The sequence below is a fragment of the Rattus norvegicus genome, chromosome 16 (genome assembly GCF_036323735.1).
Source record: "Rattus norvegicus strain BN/NHsdMcwi chromosome 16, GRCr8, whole genome shotgun sequence".
Lineage (NCBI taxonomy): Eukaryota > Metazoa > Chordata > Mammalia > Rodentia > Muridae > Rattus > Rattus norvegicus.
The window spans coordinates 77,653,790-77,673,254 of record NC_086034.1 but is presented as its reverse complement, the minus strand read 5'-3'; the positions used below and the strand labels follow the sequence as shown (position 1 = coordinate 77,673,254).

General features: G+C 41.9%; 1 protein-coding gene across 2 annotated transcripts in view; it reads left to right on the top strand.

Annotated features, from left to right (window-relative positions):
* Positions 1 to 19,465, top strand: part of Agpat5 (1-acylglycerol-3-phosphate O-acyltransferase 5) — a 46,262-nt gene that overhangs the window by 14,894 nt on the left and 11,903 nt on the right. The window contains exons 2-4 of one of the 2 annotated variants that reach the window (NM_001134744.2): positions 3,869 to 3,938; positions 12,883 to 12,980; positions 15,361 to 15,450. In NM_001134744.2, coding sequence (NP_001128216.1) covers positions 3,869 to 3,938; positions 12,883 to 12,980; positions 15,361 to 15,450 — 258 coding nt within the window. Of the gene's footprint in view, positions 1 to 3,868; positions 3,939 to 12,864; positions 12,981 to 15,360; positions 15,451 to 19,465 lie in introns of both variants that reach the window. The other variant, NM_001399425.1, reaches the window with a different exon arrangement.

The window sequence follows — 19,465 nt, the reverse complement described above, 5'->3', positions numbered from 1 at the left end:
ATATAAGTACACCAGGAGACGGCATCAGATCTCATTACAGATGGTTTCGAGCCACCATGCTGGGACTCGAACTCCAGACCTCTGGAACAGCAGTCAGTGCTCTTAACCACTGAGCCATCTCTCCAGCCCCCATCTACAGTTTTTATCTGTAGATAGTTTATAAATTCTTAACCCTTTAAAACAATTCCCCACCCTCACCCTACAGATCAACTGCCCTGGAACTCATTGTAGAAGCCCAGGGTGGCCTTCCATTCACACAGTCCTTTGACACAACTTCCCAAATGTTGGGATTACAAGTATAAGTAAGCTACTGTGCCTGCCTTCTTAGCTTTTTGAATTTTGAAAACACTACAACCATGTAATTAGTTATATACTTGTTAATAAGATAACAGTAACTGGGACTGGAGAGATGACTTAGGCTGCTTTTCCAGAGGGACCCAGGTTTGATTCTCAGGAGCCACATAATGGCTTACAACCATCTGTAGCTATAATTCCTAGGGATCTGATGCCCTTTTCTGATTTGTGCAGGTCCCAGGCAAGCTCGTGCTGTACAGACACACATGCAGGCAAAAACAGATGTCTTCCTCATCGCTCTTCACCTTTCGTATTGAGGCAAGGTCTCTCACTTGAACCCAGAGCTCACGGATTGGCTAGTGTAACTAGCTGGCTTGCTCCCTCCCTGTCTACATAAGCTCAGATTACTGACAGATCACCCACCATGCCTGCTTTGCATGCATGTGAGGACTAGGGATCAAAATTCTAGTTTTTACTCTATGGCAAATGTATTAATCACTGAACCCCACCCCTAATAAGCTCCATCATCTGTCAGTCTTGTCTGTTATTTATTTGGTTTTTCTTTTTTTTTTTTTTTTTTTTTTCTTTTTTTTTCGGAGCTGGGGACCGAACCCAGGGCCTTGCACTTGCTAGGCAAGCGCTCTACCACTGAGCTAAATCCCCAACCCCTTATTTGGTTTTTCAAGCCAGGATTTTTCTGTGTAGCCCTGGTTGTCCTGGCACTTACTCTACAGACCAGGCTGGCTATGAACTGAGAGATCTGGCTGCGTCTACCTCCTGAGTACTGGGGTTAAAGATGTGCTCCACCCTTCCTTCCCACCTTTCCCACACCCGAGCCCCTACCTCGGCTAAAAGTTCTGTCTTTTAAATGAAAACTTTCGGGGCTGTAGGTGGCCGGTGGTGGTTAAGGACATGTAGGTCTTTTGCAGGGGATCCGAGCTCAGTTTCCAGAACCCATATCCAGCACCTGTTACTACAGCGCCAGGGAATCCGATGTCCTTTTCTGCATTTCCAACAGGACCTGCACATGTATGTGCACGTACACCCATAGACACATAATTAAAACCAAATCTTTAAAGTAAAATATTTTCTTCCCCTTCATATTAACAACGTAAAGCCCATACATAACCTTTATACTTGAAAGGACAGAAGAAATTTGAATTATTTTGGATAGAAGGGCTTATTCATTCTTGGAACTTTAGAAATGTAGAATTTTTTTTTTCTTTTTTCTTTTTTTCGGAGCTGGGGACCGAACCCAGGGCCTTGCGCTTCCTAGGCAAGCGCTCTTCCACTGAGCTAGATCCCCAGCCCCCGCCTTTGTTCTTTTTCATGTAGCACTTGAATGGTATTTCTCCATTCTCTTCCCTAGTTGAGGTCACTGTTTATCTGGACACCACTGCAGATGTTTGTGAACAGTTGGTGACTTTGTTGTTTAGAAGTGAGTCTCCTAGGTGGTGCAGAGCTGACTATTAAACGAGGTCTGTGTGTCTGTTGGTTGCCCTGCTCTCTGTTGAGCACTGTATCATTGTGGGCTTTGTTTTCTTTCCTTAAGATGAGAGAAATTCACTGGTAGAAACAGGATTACCCAAGAGGCAGCTTTCTCTGCAGAGCTTTCGAATCATGCTTGTGTCCAAAAAGCAATAGTAGACAGCCGTGGTTCTTTAAAGGTAGAGATGTGGAATCTTAAGCTGACCTTACCATTAACTGATCTTTAGATTTTTGTTTTGAACAAGAAACTTATGCCATTAACTGATCTTGAATTTTTTTTTCTTTCAAGAAACTTGTTATTTTAATGCCTTAGCTCACCTAAGTACAAAATCAGTGCTGGACCAGGTAGTTTACTTCTAGTGTCCTTGCATGTATTGAATATAATATTGATGCGCACGTGCACACGTGTGTATGTGTGTATGTCTGTGTCTGTGTGTGTGTGTGTGTGTGTGTGTGTGTGTGTGTGTGTGTGTGTGTGTGTGTGTTGCTAGATGGCAGACCAGGACTTAAGCAGGACTTAAGGCATACTAGGCAGGTGTTCTACCAAGGAGGTGGGGGGGGGGAGGGGAGAAACTGGCTCTTGCTGTGGAGCCCAGGCTAGCGTCAAATTCCTAATCCTCCTGCTTTAGCCTCTTTTTTTTTTTTTTTTTTTTTTTTCCTCTGGAGCTGGGGACTGAACCCAGGGCCTTGCGCTTCCTAGGCAAGCGCTCTACCACTGAGCTAAATCCCCAACCCCCTGCTTTAGCCTCTTAAAAGTGTCAGGGATTTCTTTCAGCCATGCACCACTATATCTGGTTGAAAGATATGTTTGAATGGTTTGGGTGTTCTCTTCAGCTTGGAGGCTAGACATTATCTCTAAAGAACCTTACCTAACTTACATACATTTACCTGAAACACTGCCATGTATCAGTAGTTCTTGTGAAGTGTACCCCAGAGGTCCTTAAATAGCTCTACTTTGTTGCTAAGAGTGATTGATCATGAGCTGGCATCCCAATAGTAACTCTGCACAGATCAGCTAACCATTGGCTACTTGTTTTATTTATGTCGTTTGTAAACTTCGTTAGAAGTAATCAGTCACATGTGCACACACTCACTGCGCAGTTGTCTTAGAGCAGTGTAATCTTAGTGTAACCTTGACATCCTAACTTTATATCATGAAGCCACACTGTCTTTACAGAGGGCTTATTAATGCCCTTTTGGTTTTTGTTATCGTTACGGTATTTGTGAGTACTTTCACAACCAAGAAGGCTATCCTTTCCAGCATGGTAGACCCCTTGCCTAACTTTGGCATAATCCTCAATGATGAAGTATAAGAACAACTAAATAAAAGTGGGGCCTCAAAGGAAGAAAATAGATGAGCAGCAGCAGTCGTTCATCCCCTTGAAGCTCCTTTCTTCTCACTGAATACTTAATACTTACAAAACGGAACAGTGAAAACCTGTCCTCATTCCTCGGTTTAAAGATAAGGTGTAGCCCGGAGGGAACAGCACAAGTGCTGTAGTCCAACCGGAGCCCCACGACAGCCTGACTTGATGTTCCAACTCACAAAGACCCTTCTGCTCTCCCTGTTGAAGTCCCCTTAGCTCCTTAGTCTGAGTTTTGTTCCACACACAAGTGGACCAACAGAAGACTCCAACTCAAGGCTTTCATTTGGTCTTACGTTCAGAAACCCTTTCATCTCATTTCCTAAAATATACCTAACAGCTCTCTGTTTAAAAATCCTTAAGATATAGAGTATGTTCATGCTATTCGTGTTATATCGCACTACCATTATTATGTATATGCCTGTCTCTTCCACTGGACGGAGAACTTCCTGTATTATTAGCGGTCAATAACTTCTTGTGGATTTTTCTTACAGGGATATGCATCATTCTGTCTTACTTTATGATCATTAACCTGTCCTACATTTAAGTACTTTATAAGCATGAGCTATTTATGGTGTGTGGGGTTCCCAAGAGAACTCCGATGTTTGTTAATCATGGACAGAGCTAGTCATATTGTGTGCTTGTCAGTTTTCTTTCACATTCTTTTTTCTTTTTTTTTTTTAAACTGTCAAAGTAATGATTCTTTTTGTCTTCTCTTTTAGATATTGCTATATGGAGATTTGCCAAAAAATAAGGAAAATGTAATATATTTAGCAAATCATCAAAGCACAGGTTTGTATTTCATTTGCATGAGGTTGGGTTTTTCTAGAAATGGTAAATGAGCATTAATCTGTACATACACACTCAAGCAAGCACACACACACGCACTCAAGCACACACACACACACACACACACACACACACACACACACACACACACACACACAGGGTCTCATGCGACCCAGACTGGCCTCACTCTCGAAGTAGGGAGAATGATTTTAAGCTTGTGACACACCTGCCTTCATCTCCAGGGTACAGGGAGCTTTGTATGCCTGCCTTCTGTGGGCTAGGCTGCCGATTAAATCCAAGGGCTGGGTACGCTCTGTGGGCTGGGTATTAAATCCAAGACTTCATACAAGCTAGACAGGCACTGTTCCCATCTGAGCCACATCCCCAGCCCGTCAAAATAACATTTAAGGTCATTTATTTAGTTCGTTTATGTGTGTATGTATCTGTGGGTTTGAGCTTGTGAGTACACTTGCCTATGAAGTGCAGAAGAGCACCAGCTCTTCCGTGGAGCTTGGGTTACAGGTACCTGTTACCTGCCCCGTATGGGTTTGGGGGAGCTAAACCAGGGTGCTCTGAAACAGAAATACATACTCTTAATGGCTGAGCTTTGTCTCTGGCCTGCAAACTATTAATTTTATTTTTTAAGAAAAATAACTTACAGACTTAGAAAAAAGTGAGGTAACTTTTGAAAATGAATTTGCTCTGGATTTTGAGTCTGGCTTGCAATTTTCTTTTTTTCTTTTTTCTTGTTCTCTCTCTCTCTCTCTCTCTCTCTCTCTCTCTCTCTCTGTCTCTCTCTCTGTCGTCCCCCCCCCCCCTTTCTTTCTGTAGCAGTTAGGGTCTTATTGCTGTGAACAGACACCATGACCAACATGAGTTTTATAAAGGACAACATTTAATTGGGGCTGACTTACAGGTTCAGAGGCGAGAGCATCCCAACATCCAGGCAGGCCTGGTGCAGGAAGAGCTGAGTTCTACATCTTCACCCGAAGGAAGCCAGGAAGAGACTGAGCATCCTCAGGCAGCTAGGAGGAGGGTCTCCAAGCCCACCCCACGGTGACACACCCTCCAACAAGGCCACACCTTCTAATAGTGCCACTCCCTGGGCCAAGCATGTGCAAACCATCACATTCCACTCCCTGGCCTCCACAGGCTTGTTTGAACACATGAATCTATGGAGGCCATACCTGAACATAGCATAATAAAGTACATTAAAGTACATTTAATTGAACTTCCAAAGTCCCCATAGTCTATAGCAGTGTCAACAATGTTAAAAGAAGTTCAAAGTCTCTTCCAAGATCCATCCAGTCACTTAACTGTAATCCCCAAATTAAGACAGGCGACCAGCTGGGCAAACTTCAAACCCAGCTGTCTCCATGTCTGATGTCACACGGTCTTCAGATCTCCAACTCCTTTTTCATCCTTGTTGACTTCAACAATTTCTTTCTCCTGAGCTGGTTCCACTCCCTGTGAGCAGCTTTCCTCAGCACACAGTCTGTGACTCTGGCATCTTTAACATCTTTGGGTCTCCAAGGCAGCTTCAATGTTACACTTGTTTCAATGTCTGGGATCCACACATGAGCCTCCAAAGGGCTGGCTTCACTTCCCCAGCTCTGCCCTCTGTGCAGTTTAACTGCAGGTTGATCCACACTACACTGCTGATGTTGTTCTTGGTGATCATCTCACGGTACTGGCGTCTCCAATACACTGGGGTCTTCTGATGCATCTAGGCTTCACCAATAGCCTCTTCTAGACTCTCTTCATGGTGCCTTAATTCCTTTTCATGACCCCTTCAGTTCTGAGCCATCAATTGCAACTGAGGCTGCACCTTCACCAATGGCTTTCCATGGCCTCTCACAGTGCCCAGCCTCAGCTGTTCTTCATGACCCTTTCATGCCTTCAAAACTAGTACCAGCTGGGTGACTCTTACACATTACCAAGTCCAGTCACAGCACGAGGTACAACCTTCGCATATCTGGAACACAGCTCTCAGAAAACACTTCCCAGAAAGTTTCACCTCAGTGGTGCTGATCTCTTCCTTAGCTCCAGCTAAGCAGCATCAATTGTCCTAGTAGTCTCCTTCTCCTCTTGACCATAAAGCCAGAGACATGGCTGAAGCTGCTGAGTTCTGCTGCTTGCAGGAGAACAAGGAGAACATAGCCTCCTTGTTCTCTTACACTTCTAACTCCTTCACTGCCTAAGCTTGGCTGTCCTGGATCTTGCTCTGTAGGTTGACCTTGAATTTAGAGATCTGCATGCCTGTCTCCAGGGATTAAAGGTGTGTACCACCACACTCAGATTTAAGTTTTTCTTCACCTAGAATTTGTCCTGCTCCAGGTTGGCCTTGAACTCAGAGATCTGCTTGTCTTTGCCTCCTGGGATTAAAGGTTTGTACTGAGTTGCAGCTAGGAGGAGGATCTCCAAGCCCACAGTGACAAACTTTCTCCAACAAGGCCACACCTTGTAATAGTGCCACTCGCTGGGCCAAGCATGTACAAACCATCACTCTTTCTTTCTCCCTTCTTTCTTTCTTCCTTCCTTCCGTCCATTCAGTTTTCTTTTTGTAAGTTATATTTGTCGAAGTGGGATTCGTGGACCCAAGTAAGTCTATGCATTTTAATTCTTAATTCACCTAGCCTTTTATTTACTGTGAGACATATTCTTGCTATGTTGTCCAGGCTGGCCTCGAACTCACAATTCTCCTGCCTCCATCTCTGGAGTAATGGGTCACAGTTGTGTGTGGCCACTGTTTGTACTCTGTATGCTTGGTTGTTAAGCTGCTTATTGGTATACTGGTGACTGCTCATTTCCTGGACACAGTGTTGTTTATTTAGCTATAGTTCCTGCTGACTCTTTAATCCTTGTAGCTTAGTTCTAGCTTGCTATTTTTCCATCAGAGAAGGCACAAGACTAGTTTCTATTACAGAACTGTATTTACTCTAAATTGGGTTAAATATTTAAAACTACCTCTTTTTGAATGATTAACAATGAATTGTGAAAATTATGCCTTAATCCTGCATGCAGTTCCTTCATGAAGGTCCCCCCACGGGGTGCCTCACAGCTAAGAGGCCAAATGATGGCCTAAAGTGTGCTTTAATTCTCCAAACAATTTACTTCCTTGACAGTCCACTTCCTGTACTTTCTAAAACATGGCTACTTTGGATGCATGCCTTCTATGGTTCATTTTTATTGCTTTGAAAAGTACAGTACCTAGCATCTCAAAGCTAAAAGAACCTGACCAAGGATGATATTCTGAAAGAAAGTCACTTGTGTTGATGGCTTTCTTTTCTTCCCAACCCCATCCTGTTGGGATAGGTGGCTCTTGTACCACCTGTACCATAGCTAATACAGAGGTAAAGGAGTTGAAACAAGTTTTTCTCTGTTTGACATACTGGTGAATTTAGTCAGACTGATGGAACAGTGGCTAAAGCTCCAAAACTTGATAGGGATTTTGATATCAAATTATTATCCTGGGTCATGTTTATGGGACTGGCTCAGACTCTGCATTTGACTTTGAGTAGAACCACAAAATAGCCCAGAATGACTGTCTGCTTCTGACTAGCCTGTCCAGACACACTGTCTGACCTTTCTCACCACAGCCTGACCTTGTGCTGCTGAGGGGAATTTTACTTGGCTCGAGTCTCTAGATGGCCCAGGACAGGGCATGGGCCGTGGCAGCCTCCATTCTTCCACACTGCAGTTCTGTTGATCAGCGGTAGATCCCATTGCAGCAAACTGGAGCTTCCCATCAGTGTCTTTCTTCTGAGTTTTATGGAAATAACCTTTCTTAATGGAACTGCAATCCTACAAGGACATGTGCAACCACGTACTCTAACACTTCTGGGGGCCATGCAGTCACAGGGATGCTGAAGACACAGCTGTGCTTATGATTTCACAGCTGTCCAAGCTGCTTTTGCATTCCTTTACAGCAGCCTGGGGGGAAGATCTTCGAGTGAGCAGCAGATAAAGAATTCCTATTTGGTATATGGGATTTTTTTTTTTTTTAACATGGCAAGCAAGAGATCCAAGCTAGGCCACACTGACTAAGCCAGTTCCTTTCTTAGTCTAGAGGGACATTCCCCGACCCTGCCTCTGAGTGACCTGCTCTAGGTCTGATAACAGCTAGCCTTTGGGGTTTGAGAACATTTTTTCTTTTTTTGAGGCAACTTGAAGAAAGCTCCCAGAACCCCTTGCATGTTAAGCAAGAATTCTTCTGCTAAGGCACACAAACGTGCAACACACACACACACACACACACACACACACACACACACACACACACAGAACACAGCCTAAGAATGCTACATTTTGAACGTCTTTAAGAAACCCACAACTTGGGGACATACCAGAGGAATGGCTGAACTGCATTATAATTGCATATTAGTCTATGCAATTAGAAGAAGGTATGGAGTCTTCTCTGATAAAACTGTATATATAAGAATATGCATGAATTCCAGGCTTCCAGAGGCTTCAAACCAGCAATCCACGGTGGCTTTGTTTCCTGGGGCTGACATATTTAGGTAAAGAGGTGTAAGAATCACAGTCTCTTGAAAATGTAATTTACAGAAAGTATTTGGGACTGCTGTTGGTCCAGCCTGTTCACCCTCATGTAGTACTTGCTGGCCTGACGCTCATGTAGAGTTGATATTTATATCAGTTAGTCTCTCTCAGTCGCTGCCTTTACTTGGTGTCCTGCTGTCTCTCCATCCTTACTGATATAAACTGTGGACTCCAGAATTGGGATTCCTCCCCTCCCTCTTGTCTGTCTTTGACACTGTTTGCCTTTAAAATCCATTCCTGTTCATTTGGTTTAGATGACAGTTTGCTGTCTGATATGATATATGGTTGAGTAGATGGTCATAAAGCCGAGGGCTATGCATTCTGGGAGACCCTGCTCATATGTGCTGCTTCTGTGTGTTCTATGCCAATGGGCAGGGTACCCAGGCTCTCCGAGCTTGTTGGTTGGGTCTGAATGATTTCTATTGATAGAAGCTCTAAGGCAGTGTACCTAGTTCAATCATAATCCCAGCGCAGTACCTGGCGTATGGGTGACGTTTAGCAGTACTGTGATGATGGTGGTTAGAGCCCAGTGCTGGATCCATGGGCATACATAAACCCTTATGTGTCATAAATAACACCAAGAATTAGAAACTAGTGAGGCAAAACTATACAGATGAGGAAAACAAGGTTCAGTTACCTGTTCTCTCTTCAAGTTAGTGGAAACATGGCTTATGGCTAGATCACTGCCAACAAATTCTAACTTAACCAAATTAGATTATTCTTGCCAGAACACAAAATATAGATCTTCCTGTGAATGCAGTACATTTCCTTCTGTCTGAAACAGTGTGCATACGTGGAGTACAGCGTTGAATCTACTTTGTACTCTTTGACTGTCTGTATGTCTTTTTTTGTTTGGGACAAGGTTTTACCATATTAACACCAGGTGGCCTGGAACTTACCATATAGGCCAGGCTAGCCTTGAACTCACAGAGGTTTGCCTGCCTTGGCCTCCCCAATTCTGAGATTAAAGACCAAGCTTGCTTGTAAGTTACTTCTTAAATGTTATTACTAAAATTTTCAAATGTAAGGTTATGGTTCAGGATGGTTTATCTTGTGTGCATGACATATTTTAAAATATTTATATATTCTCTTAATAGCAAGGTATACCAGTGTCCAGAATATAATTGCTTATTTAAATATAAAAACAGATTTACTGTTCCCTGGGCTTAAAAAAAATAAAAGTCTCAGGAAAAGATACTGAACTTGGCTTTTACCTATTCATCTCGTGTATACTCTGGGTATTCACTGGCCAAGGAACACTGTGGAGCAGTGGTTCTCAACCTGTGGGTCACGACCCCTTTTGGAGGGTGTCACATGCCAACGATCCTACATATCCGATATTTACATTATGAATCATAACAGTAGCAACAAAATAATTTTATGGTTGAGGGTCAGCACAGTATGAGGAACTGCATTAAAAGGTCACAGAATTAGGAAGGTTGGAAACTGTTAGCATAGAGCCTTCACAGAGTTAATCCTCATTGTTTCTATAGACAACTTTTATATTAGATATTCTTCTCACAGACCTGGTTATATCTCCAAGATTTAGCTAGAAATAACTGTTTTATAATCCCTAATTCAAAACAACTAAGATTTTTCTAGTTGATTATTCAACTATTTAAAGGGATAAAATTTTGATAACCTTTAAACTCCAGGCTTTATAATGTTCACTATATTTGGTTGTCCCTCCCCTACCCGTCCCCAACTTTCTTTCATGCTAGGATAGAACGCAGGACCATGCACATGATTGGGATGTGCTCCATCATTGAGCCACCCCCCCCCCATTTCTGTTATTTTTTTTATTTTGAGGGATTGTCTAAGTTACCTTAGTGAGCCTTGAACTTCTGCTTCAGTCTCCCAAGTAGCTGGGGTTACAGGCCTGTCCGTCAGTCTGGCTGTAATATTTGTTGTTGTTTTAAATTAGATATTGTCTCCTTTAACTCCATTTGTTGTCGTTCTCATGGCCTTGAATACACTTCAGCAACATCCCTATTCATACTCCTGAGTTCTTCAAATCCTAGCAGACTTTTCCTGACCTCTCATTTTACCTTTACATGGAAGGGACCTGTAGCCATTTACTTATTCTCAAGTCCTCAGTTCTTCTGCTTCTCAGGACACTTTCTTATTTCTCTTTATTTATTTCACCATAAAAGTTTTATATGATCCCAGGTATATAAGGACAATATAATCAAACACTGACTGATAATAAATAGTGGAGAGTTTTATTTTTAAGATTTATTTATTTATTATTTTATATAAGTACACTGTAGCTGTCTTCAGACACACCAGAAGAGGGCATCTGATCTCTTTACAGATGGTTGTGAGCCACCATGTGGTTGCTGGGAATTGAACTCATGACCTCTGGAAGAGCAGTCGGGTGCTCTTAACCGCTGAGCCATCTCTCCAGCCCCGAGAGTTTTATTTTTAAATACATAGAATTTTAGTGTTTATTAAAGATGAAAGGCAATCTGCATACTATGAGATGGATGAATTTGTGTGTAAGGACTTGACTTGGCTGAATATTTGACACTATAGCAGGAAGAACATTCGTCTTTCAGAATTCATCAGGATTTTGGTTTTGTAGATGTCAGTGCTAAGAATGTTGTTTCCATAAACACTTAGTTCAACATGGCAGAATTATCTTTAGTGCCATTTTAGAAATTGTTTAAAATTACATTCTAATTCTAGGTCAAAATTCATTTAATGGAACTCAAATCAACAATTAAATAGCATTTTTTAAAAAAAACCAGACTTCCTAGTGCAATACAATCAAAAGGTACACTAGTTTGGCACTTACATGCTAAGGAATGGCAGTGATGAAGTATTAACTGTTTTCTGTAATTAAACCATTATATTTCCGTAGCAGCAGAAATTATAAATAGTAAATGTACTACACTTGTTGGCATTCCAGTGGCCTTGAATCCGAGTCGCATTTCTGGTACCGTTAGTTGGCGTTACTTATGTGGCAGTGTGTGCAGTAAGAAGCACATGTGTTGTATGTTCAAAACACACAACACACAAGGCAGCAAAGGGGAGAGATGCTTATTCATTCATATGTATGTGATCTTCAATTAATTTTTGCTCATCACTTATTAAAAAATTTTTATTCACAAATCTTTTCTGACCACTGAAATCAGTTATGTGACCCCCTTATGGGTTTGCAACCCACAGCTTCGAAAGCTGAAAAATAAGAACTAGGTATCTACCTAGCACAATCGTAAGTCACACGAGACCCTTGTTTGGGGGTATTGTAACAGATGAACACTGTATCCAGGAAGTCATTAGTAAAGATGTAATGTGGTGACTTTCTTTTTAAAGATCTATTTACTTATTTATTTAATGTATATGCCCTATCTGCATATATGCCTGCATGCTAGAAGAGGGCATCAGATCTCAGTACAGATGGTTGTGAGCCAACCTGTGGTCCTTGGGAACTCAAGACCTCTAGAAGAGCAGACAGTGCTATTAACCACTGAGCCATCTCCCCTGCTCCTAGTGTGGTGCCTTTTGTCAGACATTGTGTATATGGAATACTTAGCTACACTTGTTTCATTTGACATTTTTTCTTTATAATTTTCCATTCTTCATTTAAAAAGAAATGTTTCCGCATTTTACCCTTTTTAGATGTTAATCAGTGGTAAATTAGTATTTTGTAACTTTTAAACATCTGCTTTTTCTTTCCCTGTGTATGTTTAAGTCCCTGCATATATGCATGTGTGCTGTGCATATGCCTGGTGCCCTTGGAGCTAGGGAGGGCCTTGTATCCATTAGAACTGCAGTTAGGCAGAGCTGCCATATGGGTACCAGCCCAGGAGCCCCTCTGAAAGAATAGTGAGTGTCCTTAACCACTGAACAAAATCTTTCCAGCACCATGTATTTGTAACTTTGAAATAAATGTCTTTTAAGAAATGAGAAAAGCCTTTAATCCCAACACTCAGGAGGCAGGGGCAGGTACATCACAGAGTTCCTGGCCAGCCTGTCCACAGAATGAGTTCCAGGACAGCCAGGGCTACACAGAGGAAAAAAGCAAATGGAAACAGACACTCCTCCTTGATTTAAGGGTGGTTGGTTGATTTGTTCGTTGTTTTGTTATATTTTATGAGTCTGGAGTTGGCTTTGTCTTAAGCATTTTAATCATACTTTCTTTTTAAAAACTAAAAAGCTTTTTTAAGATCAGGTGTTAGGTTGTCTTGGTGGGCCTGCGACTTGCTCTGTACACCAGGTTGGCTCTGAGCCTGTATGCCTTCTGCCTCTGCCCCCATAGTCATAGTCTCAGGACATATTACGAAGACAGTACTGTGAAGAAGAGTTTTTGTTCCTGTGAGGGGAAGGTTGGCTAGTGATGTACTGACTTGGCTCTGCCTTACAGTTGACTGGATTGTTGCAGACATGCTGGCTGCCCGACAGGATGCTCTTGGACATGTGCGCTATGTCCTGAAAGACGGGTTAAAGTGGCTTCCATTGTATGGGTTCTACTTTGCTCAGGTAAGCTTTTTCTTTACTCTCTTATTTCCAAATTAACACTGTTTAATGAAAATTTATCTGATTTTTTTGTTTGTTTGTTTTATGGTACCAATGATTGAACATGGGGTCATTATATGCTTCTGAGTGACATCCTTAGTCCAGACATTTTTTTAAATGACCTTTAATGGCTTATTTTAAATTTAAGTAAATTTATTTAGAATTCTATATGTGTACACATGCAGATATATGCTTGTGTGTGCTGCATATGAGGGCAAAGGACAATTTTCAGTACAACTATGGGTGTCACTTTTCAGGCACCTTCCACTTTTACTTTGAGACAGTCTCCTAGACTTTTGCTGAGTTGGCCCGGCTAGCTGCAGTGAGCCCCAGGCATCTGTGTCTGCCTTCTTGCCTCTACTTAGATTACATGTGTGTGCTGCTGTGCCCAGCTATGCACATGGATTCTAGAGATCCAAACTCGGGTCCTCACACTTGTGAGACAAGTGCTTTTCCAACTAAGCCATCTCCCCAGCTCTTACTTGGGGTTCTTGATGGTGTGTGTGTCTAGACGTCTGGTCGTCCATATAGTTAAGTGAAATAGCAGAATTACAAATACCTAGGGGTCCAATAGAAAGCTAAATGCACAGGATTGACAGTCATGTTTAGAAATTGATTCAAAAGTAGTGAGTGAGTGTCACATAGGAGGTAAATAAGACTCTGAGCTCAGAATGTGAAGTGCTCAGTATGGAGAAGTGCATTTCCTCACGGTTCTGGAGGCTGAAAGTCTCCCCCAGATCAAGATGTAGGTGGTACTATTTTCTCCCAACACCTGCTTTTTTGGCTTACAGTCTGCAGCCTTTTCCCTGTGTTCTGAGCTGGCCCTGTCCACATGTGGACATCCTTGGTGTGTGTTCCACTAGCAGAGCCTCGACTACTACAGATCACTTAACTGTAATGATTTTCTTAAAGGAGACCCTGTTTCCAAACACATGTCACTGTGGAAGCTGAGGCTTCAATATTCTGGGGGAAATTTAGTCCATAACGATTATCACACCAATCTCTGTAGCTGAGTCCATGTTTTAATTCTTTAAAGGTTGTGAGTATAGACATTATTTTAATTATTTTTGTATGTTCCTCCCTCCTGTCCAGTGGCCCATTTATTTATAATTTTTAATTTATTTTATGTAACTGAATGCCTTGTGTGTATGTATTTCTGGCACTTAGTCCATATTTTAATTCCTTCAAGGTTGGAGGTGTAAACTTTTTTCTTGTTTTAATTTTCTATCATTCCCTCCTGGCCTCCTGTGGCCTCTTTTAATTTATTTATTATTTTTAATTTATTTTTTGTGTTTGAGCATTTTGTATCTATGTATTCCTGGTGCCCATGGAGGTCAGACAAAGACAGTGGGTCACCTGCAACTGAGTTATGGATGGTTGTGACCATGTAGGTGCTGGGAATTGAACCTGAAAGACCCCCCAGAGCGGGGAGATCCTCACTCAAGTCTCAGGATGACGCGACCCCCCCCCCCCCCCCAAGAACTCACAAGAGACTGTCCTTGTTGTAATTACATGAGGTTTATTGACAGGAACTAGTGCACTGGGGTCGAGACTCGTATCCCATGCAGGGGTAGAGGAGTTCGACCTCAGGTAGCTGGGAGAAGGGGTATTTAAAGGAAGAAATCACAATCCAAGGGGGTAGGGATGGCGTCATTGGAGAATGTCATGAATACCAGTGAAAAATCACAAGGAGAAGCTTCCTGTTTCTCAAGATTGTTTTCAAGATTGTCATCTAACTTTATGGTCAGCTAGTTCCTGGGAGAAAGTTGCTGAACCGGCTGGTGTAATTACTTACTCTGTAGTCAGCTGGTTCCTGGAACATGCAGTTCCAAGGTCCGACCGGTTTCTTTCTTCTGCTCTAAACTTTTGTCTGGGGGGGCAACCTTAAAACTTCTACCTTTCAAACCCCTATCTTCTGAAAAATGAAAATGCCCCTTCTCATTTCTCCTGAGCTATCTCTTCAGTCCGGGGAGTGTGCTTATTTTAAGGATACTTCTAACTGACTCTGTTATTGACAGTAGAAAATCAGTGAGTTAAGATCCATCATAAAAAGCTTTTGCACTAATAAATCTTTTAAAGAAAAATATATTTTAAGTGCTAGCAATTTTAAATGTTGGTGTATTTCTGTCATGCAGTTTTACTTGGGTTCTATAGAAATAGAATTTTCAATTACATGTTGTATAATTGGCAATATTTAAATACTAACTGTAGCTTGAGTTCTGAAATGTAGTTTTATTTTTTTACTTATTGGGAGTACAGTTGCCTTAAGGACTCGGTGATTGGTTTTTTAAAGAGTAAATGCTCTTTTTTTTTTTTTTTTTTTTTTTCCTTTTCTGTGTACCAGCACGGAGGAATTTATGTAAAACGAAGTGCCAAATTTAATGATAAAGAAATGAGAAGCAAGCTTCAGAGCTACGTGAACGCAGGAACACCAGTAAGCATGCCAGTTTTTTATTCCTCAACTCAGTTTATGGTTTGAGAAATTAAACTCTTAAGTCATTTTGACAATATATTACCCCATATGGAATGATGAAGCTGATTCAGGGTGATGTTGAGATAAACCGTCCTTGTGGCTGTCAGGTAATATTGCTGCAGACGTTTGTAAGGCTCTCCCTTGTCGCTGTCAGTATTGACTCATTAGGAAAGGGTATGTATGTCTTAGAGTGCAGAGAATGGGGCTCACTGGCAGCTCACTGTAGCCACAAGGAGTTGGTCAGTCTTCACATGAGATTCAGTTCTAGAAGGAGCAATTGCTTTCTTTCTGTGTAAATTTGGATTTTTCTTATAGAAATTAAGGTTAAAAAAATAAAACAAAACAAACAAAAAAAAACTATAGCAAAGAGTCCCCTAGTTCTGTTTCAGCATTTTACAGAACTTTTTTTCTGTAAAGGGGGAAAAGCGGATTCAAATCTTCTATTTCAAGAGCGCTAACTGCTGCCAGCTGCCTCTCCCCGTGACATGACATGACGTGGTGAGGACTTGGGAGTTCTTGTCCTTCTTCTCTCTAGTTCTCTTTCCCCCTTCTCTCATGCCCTCCATGTACCAAGCAGCAGGGAGAGCCGTGCATAGGTGGGCATGGTCCTTATTTACCTCTAAGTGACTTCTAGGACTTTGTGGGGTAGGAAGTTGCACCTAATTTGGACATGGCAGGAAGGAATCAGTTATAATGAGACGAACAGTGAGTGACCATTTCTCCATTTATAGCGCACCCCAGAGGACAAGCGTGGCACTAGAAATGCCTTATTTTGAAATAGAGTACCCTTTTTTAGTAGTAGACTTTTTTTAAAAAATAAAAATGTCTTCAGAAGACAGAATTGTACTTTTTTGAAAATGTGAAATGTTAAGGTGTAGATTTGTGTTCTCCCTCTTTGCTCCAGCTGGACCATCAACCTAGGCAGAGATGGTTTGAAACTTTGAAGTTTCTTGTATTCTCTGCTGTGGGGTTGCATCCATGGAGCAAACAACAGCTTCGTTTTTCCATAGATGTTGGCCTTGTCTTCATAGACTGCCTTCTCTTTGTGTCTTCTAGTTTGTTTTTTTCTGACTAGAATGGAAGGTTCCTGTCTTAGTTAGGGTCTAATTGCTGTGGACAGACACCATGACCAATGTAAGTCTTATAAAGGACAACATTTAATTGGGGCAGGCTTCAGAGGTTCAGTCCATTATCATCAAGGCGGGAGCATGGCAGTGTCCAGGCAGGCCTGGTGCAGGAGGAGCTGAGTTCTACATCTTCATCCAAAGGAAGCCAGGAACAGACTAAGCATCCCCAGGCAGCTAGGAGGAGGGTCCCCAAGGTCACCCCCACAGTGACACACTTCCTCCAACAAGGCCACACCTTTTAATAGTGCCATTCCCTGGGCCAAGCATGTGCAAACCATCACAGGACCTTTCAGAGTGTGCAAGTCGCTGCCTGGGGTTTTCACTTATTTGCTCTAATCCTTTAACAACCTCTCACTATGAAATAAGAGACCGAGACTCAGTGACAAAGTAACTAATTCATGCAGTTCATAGAGAAAGGCTGCCTTTAACAGAAAAGTATCATTTCGTTATAAGCTATCATTTAAAAATATCTAGAAATCTAATATTTGTGTTAGGGAGCTCTTCGTTCTGAATAGTTTTTTTTTTTTTTTTTTTTTTTTTGGAGCTGGGGACCGAACCCAGGGCCTTGCGCTTGCTAGGCAAGTGCGCCTGAATAGTTTTTAATGTGAAACAGATGGCTATATTTCTGTCAGAGGCAGAAGCATCTCTTTTAAATGATATTATGTGTCTTGAATATATATTTTAAAAAATTATGGAGAAGATAATCCCAGAAGAGGAGACGGGTTCTTCTGGTAAGGGTTCAGCAGAGGGGACAATGAGTACATATAAATTACATGCTCATACATATAAAATTTTATTGAGCCGGTGTCAATAAGCCGACAGAGTCTTTGCGGGGCAGCCAGACATTCTCGGTGGTCCTCATTCCTCCTGTCCTGAGCTGGGATCTCATGTGCAGAGAGCCCTGAGAGATCAGGCCACTCCTTGACTGTTCTTTTCTTACCTGGCTTCAGGTCTGGTCACCTCCTAGTCTGTGACCACCCGCCTCATATCCATGACAGTTAAAGAGATAAATACCAAATTCATGCTTTCAGTTTGAAACTAATACCAAAGAACTTAGCACACATACGTAGCCCACCTTACAAAAGTTTTATTTGAAAATCTTCGCTCTTGGAGCTGGAAAGACTCAGTTGTCGCTTTTACAGGGGACCTGGGTTCAGTCCACAGCAACCGCACGGTAGCTCACAACCATCTGTAATGTCAGTTTCAGGGAATCAAATGCTTTTCTTACCTCTGCAGGCACCAGACATTCACATAGTGTACATACATATGTATGCAGACAAAATGCTCATACATATAAATTTTTTAAAATCTAAAAATAGAAGAACCTTGACCCTTGACCATGTGTGACAGTCATCAGACCAGAGCTTGTAGACTTCTTTAGTGCTCTTGCTTGAGAAGAATGGCACCTGCATGGGGTTGGGGATTTAGCTCAGTGGTAGAGCGCTTACCTAGGAAGCGCAAGGCCCTGGGTTCGGTCCCCAGCTCCGAAAAAAAGAAAAAAGAAAAAAAAAAAAAAAGAATGGCACCTGCAAGGCTGAGCCCCAGAGAGGCTGCATACCAGGTGATGGCGACCAGGGCCTCAGCCTGTGCTTCTTCTGACCAAGTACTGAGCAGAAACAGCAGCAGGTTGCAGTGGTGTTTATGCTGTGCACTGTGTTTAGATTGTATGTTCACCACCTCTGGTTTCTGTGTTGGTTTATGAAGTCCTGGTACCATTATAATTTTCACTTTCTGGATAGCTAAGAGTTTATTCAAGGGCTCAAGGCATATGAATGGAAGAGCTGGGCTTTACAGCCAATCAGGTAGTATGCATAACTGCTCTTCAGTATTTTCTCTAGTCAGTCTCTCTCTCTCTCTCTCTCTCTCTCTCTCTCTCTCTGTCTCTCTCTCTCTCTCTCTCTCTCTCTCTCTGTGTGTGTGTGTGTGTGTGTGTGTGTGAGTGATGTCTTGTTAGTGACGGATTGTGCAGAGTAATGGTGCTTGAAGCTCTGTTGGGCATAGTCAGGCCTAACTGCATCTCTCCAGCTGTGCTGGCGGCAATGCACATTCAGTGTTTGCCTCTTAGTCTGACTCTGTTGAGTGCTGAGCTTTTCTTTGTCAGTATCCCTTAGTTTTGCAGATTCCATTACAACTTTGTGCTTTTCCTTCGTGGTTTTACGTGTTTGTCTCACTGGCTTTCCAGGGTCTTGATACAATCCTCCGTTACCACATGATTTTACTCTCAATGTCTGGCTTATCTCCACACTGTACCAACTTGATGCTGACGCCAAGGTCTGATGCTGTTTCAAGAAACAGCCTCGACCCTTGGACTATACTGGTCATGACTTCTGAATCCCTTTTGAAACTTAATGTCAAAGAATACTTTCCTAGGTCGTTGTTTTCGAGGAGGTAATCTTTGCTAAGGCGTTCTCGGTTCAAGCTCTCCCTTCTCAAGTGAATTTGGTTTTTTTATAAGCTGGACTCTCTCATGGATGGGGGCCTTTTGTCTCAGTACAGAGCATGTACCAGCCTTGAGCTCTAGTATAGTGCCTGCCTTCTTCATACCTCCCTTTTCTCCAACTTTAAACTGGCTCATATTGCCTTCATTTACAAACCACACATCCCCCTGTACTGTTTTCTATATTGTTACTTGATGAGTTTATTTTGTCGTTTGGCCACCAATTAAAAAGTATCATTTTTTACAATACTCAGTTCTCAAGTTAGGAGTTTTGTTATTACATGGCCTTAATATTCACATTTTAACCTTTCCAAGAAATTAAGTGTAAAATGTATTAATTAATGACTCAGTAAATATCTGTTTTGGTGCTGAGCAATTGTTTTGTCTGCAGATACTATATTCTTAATTTATA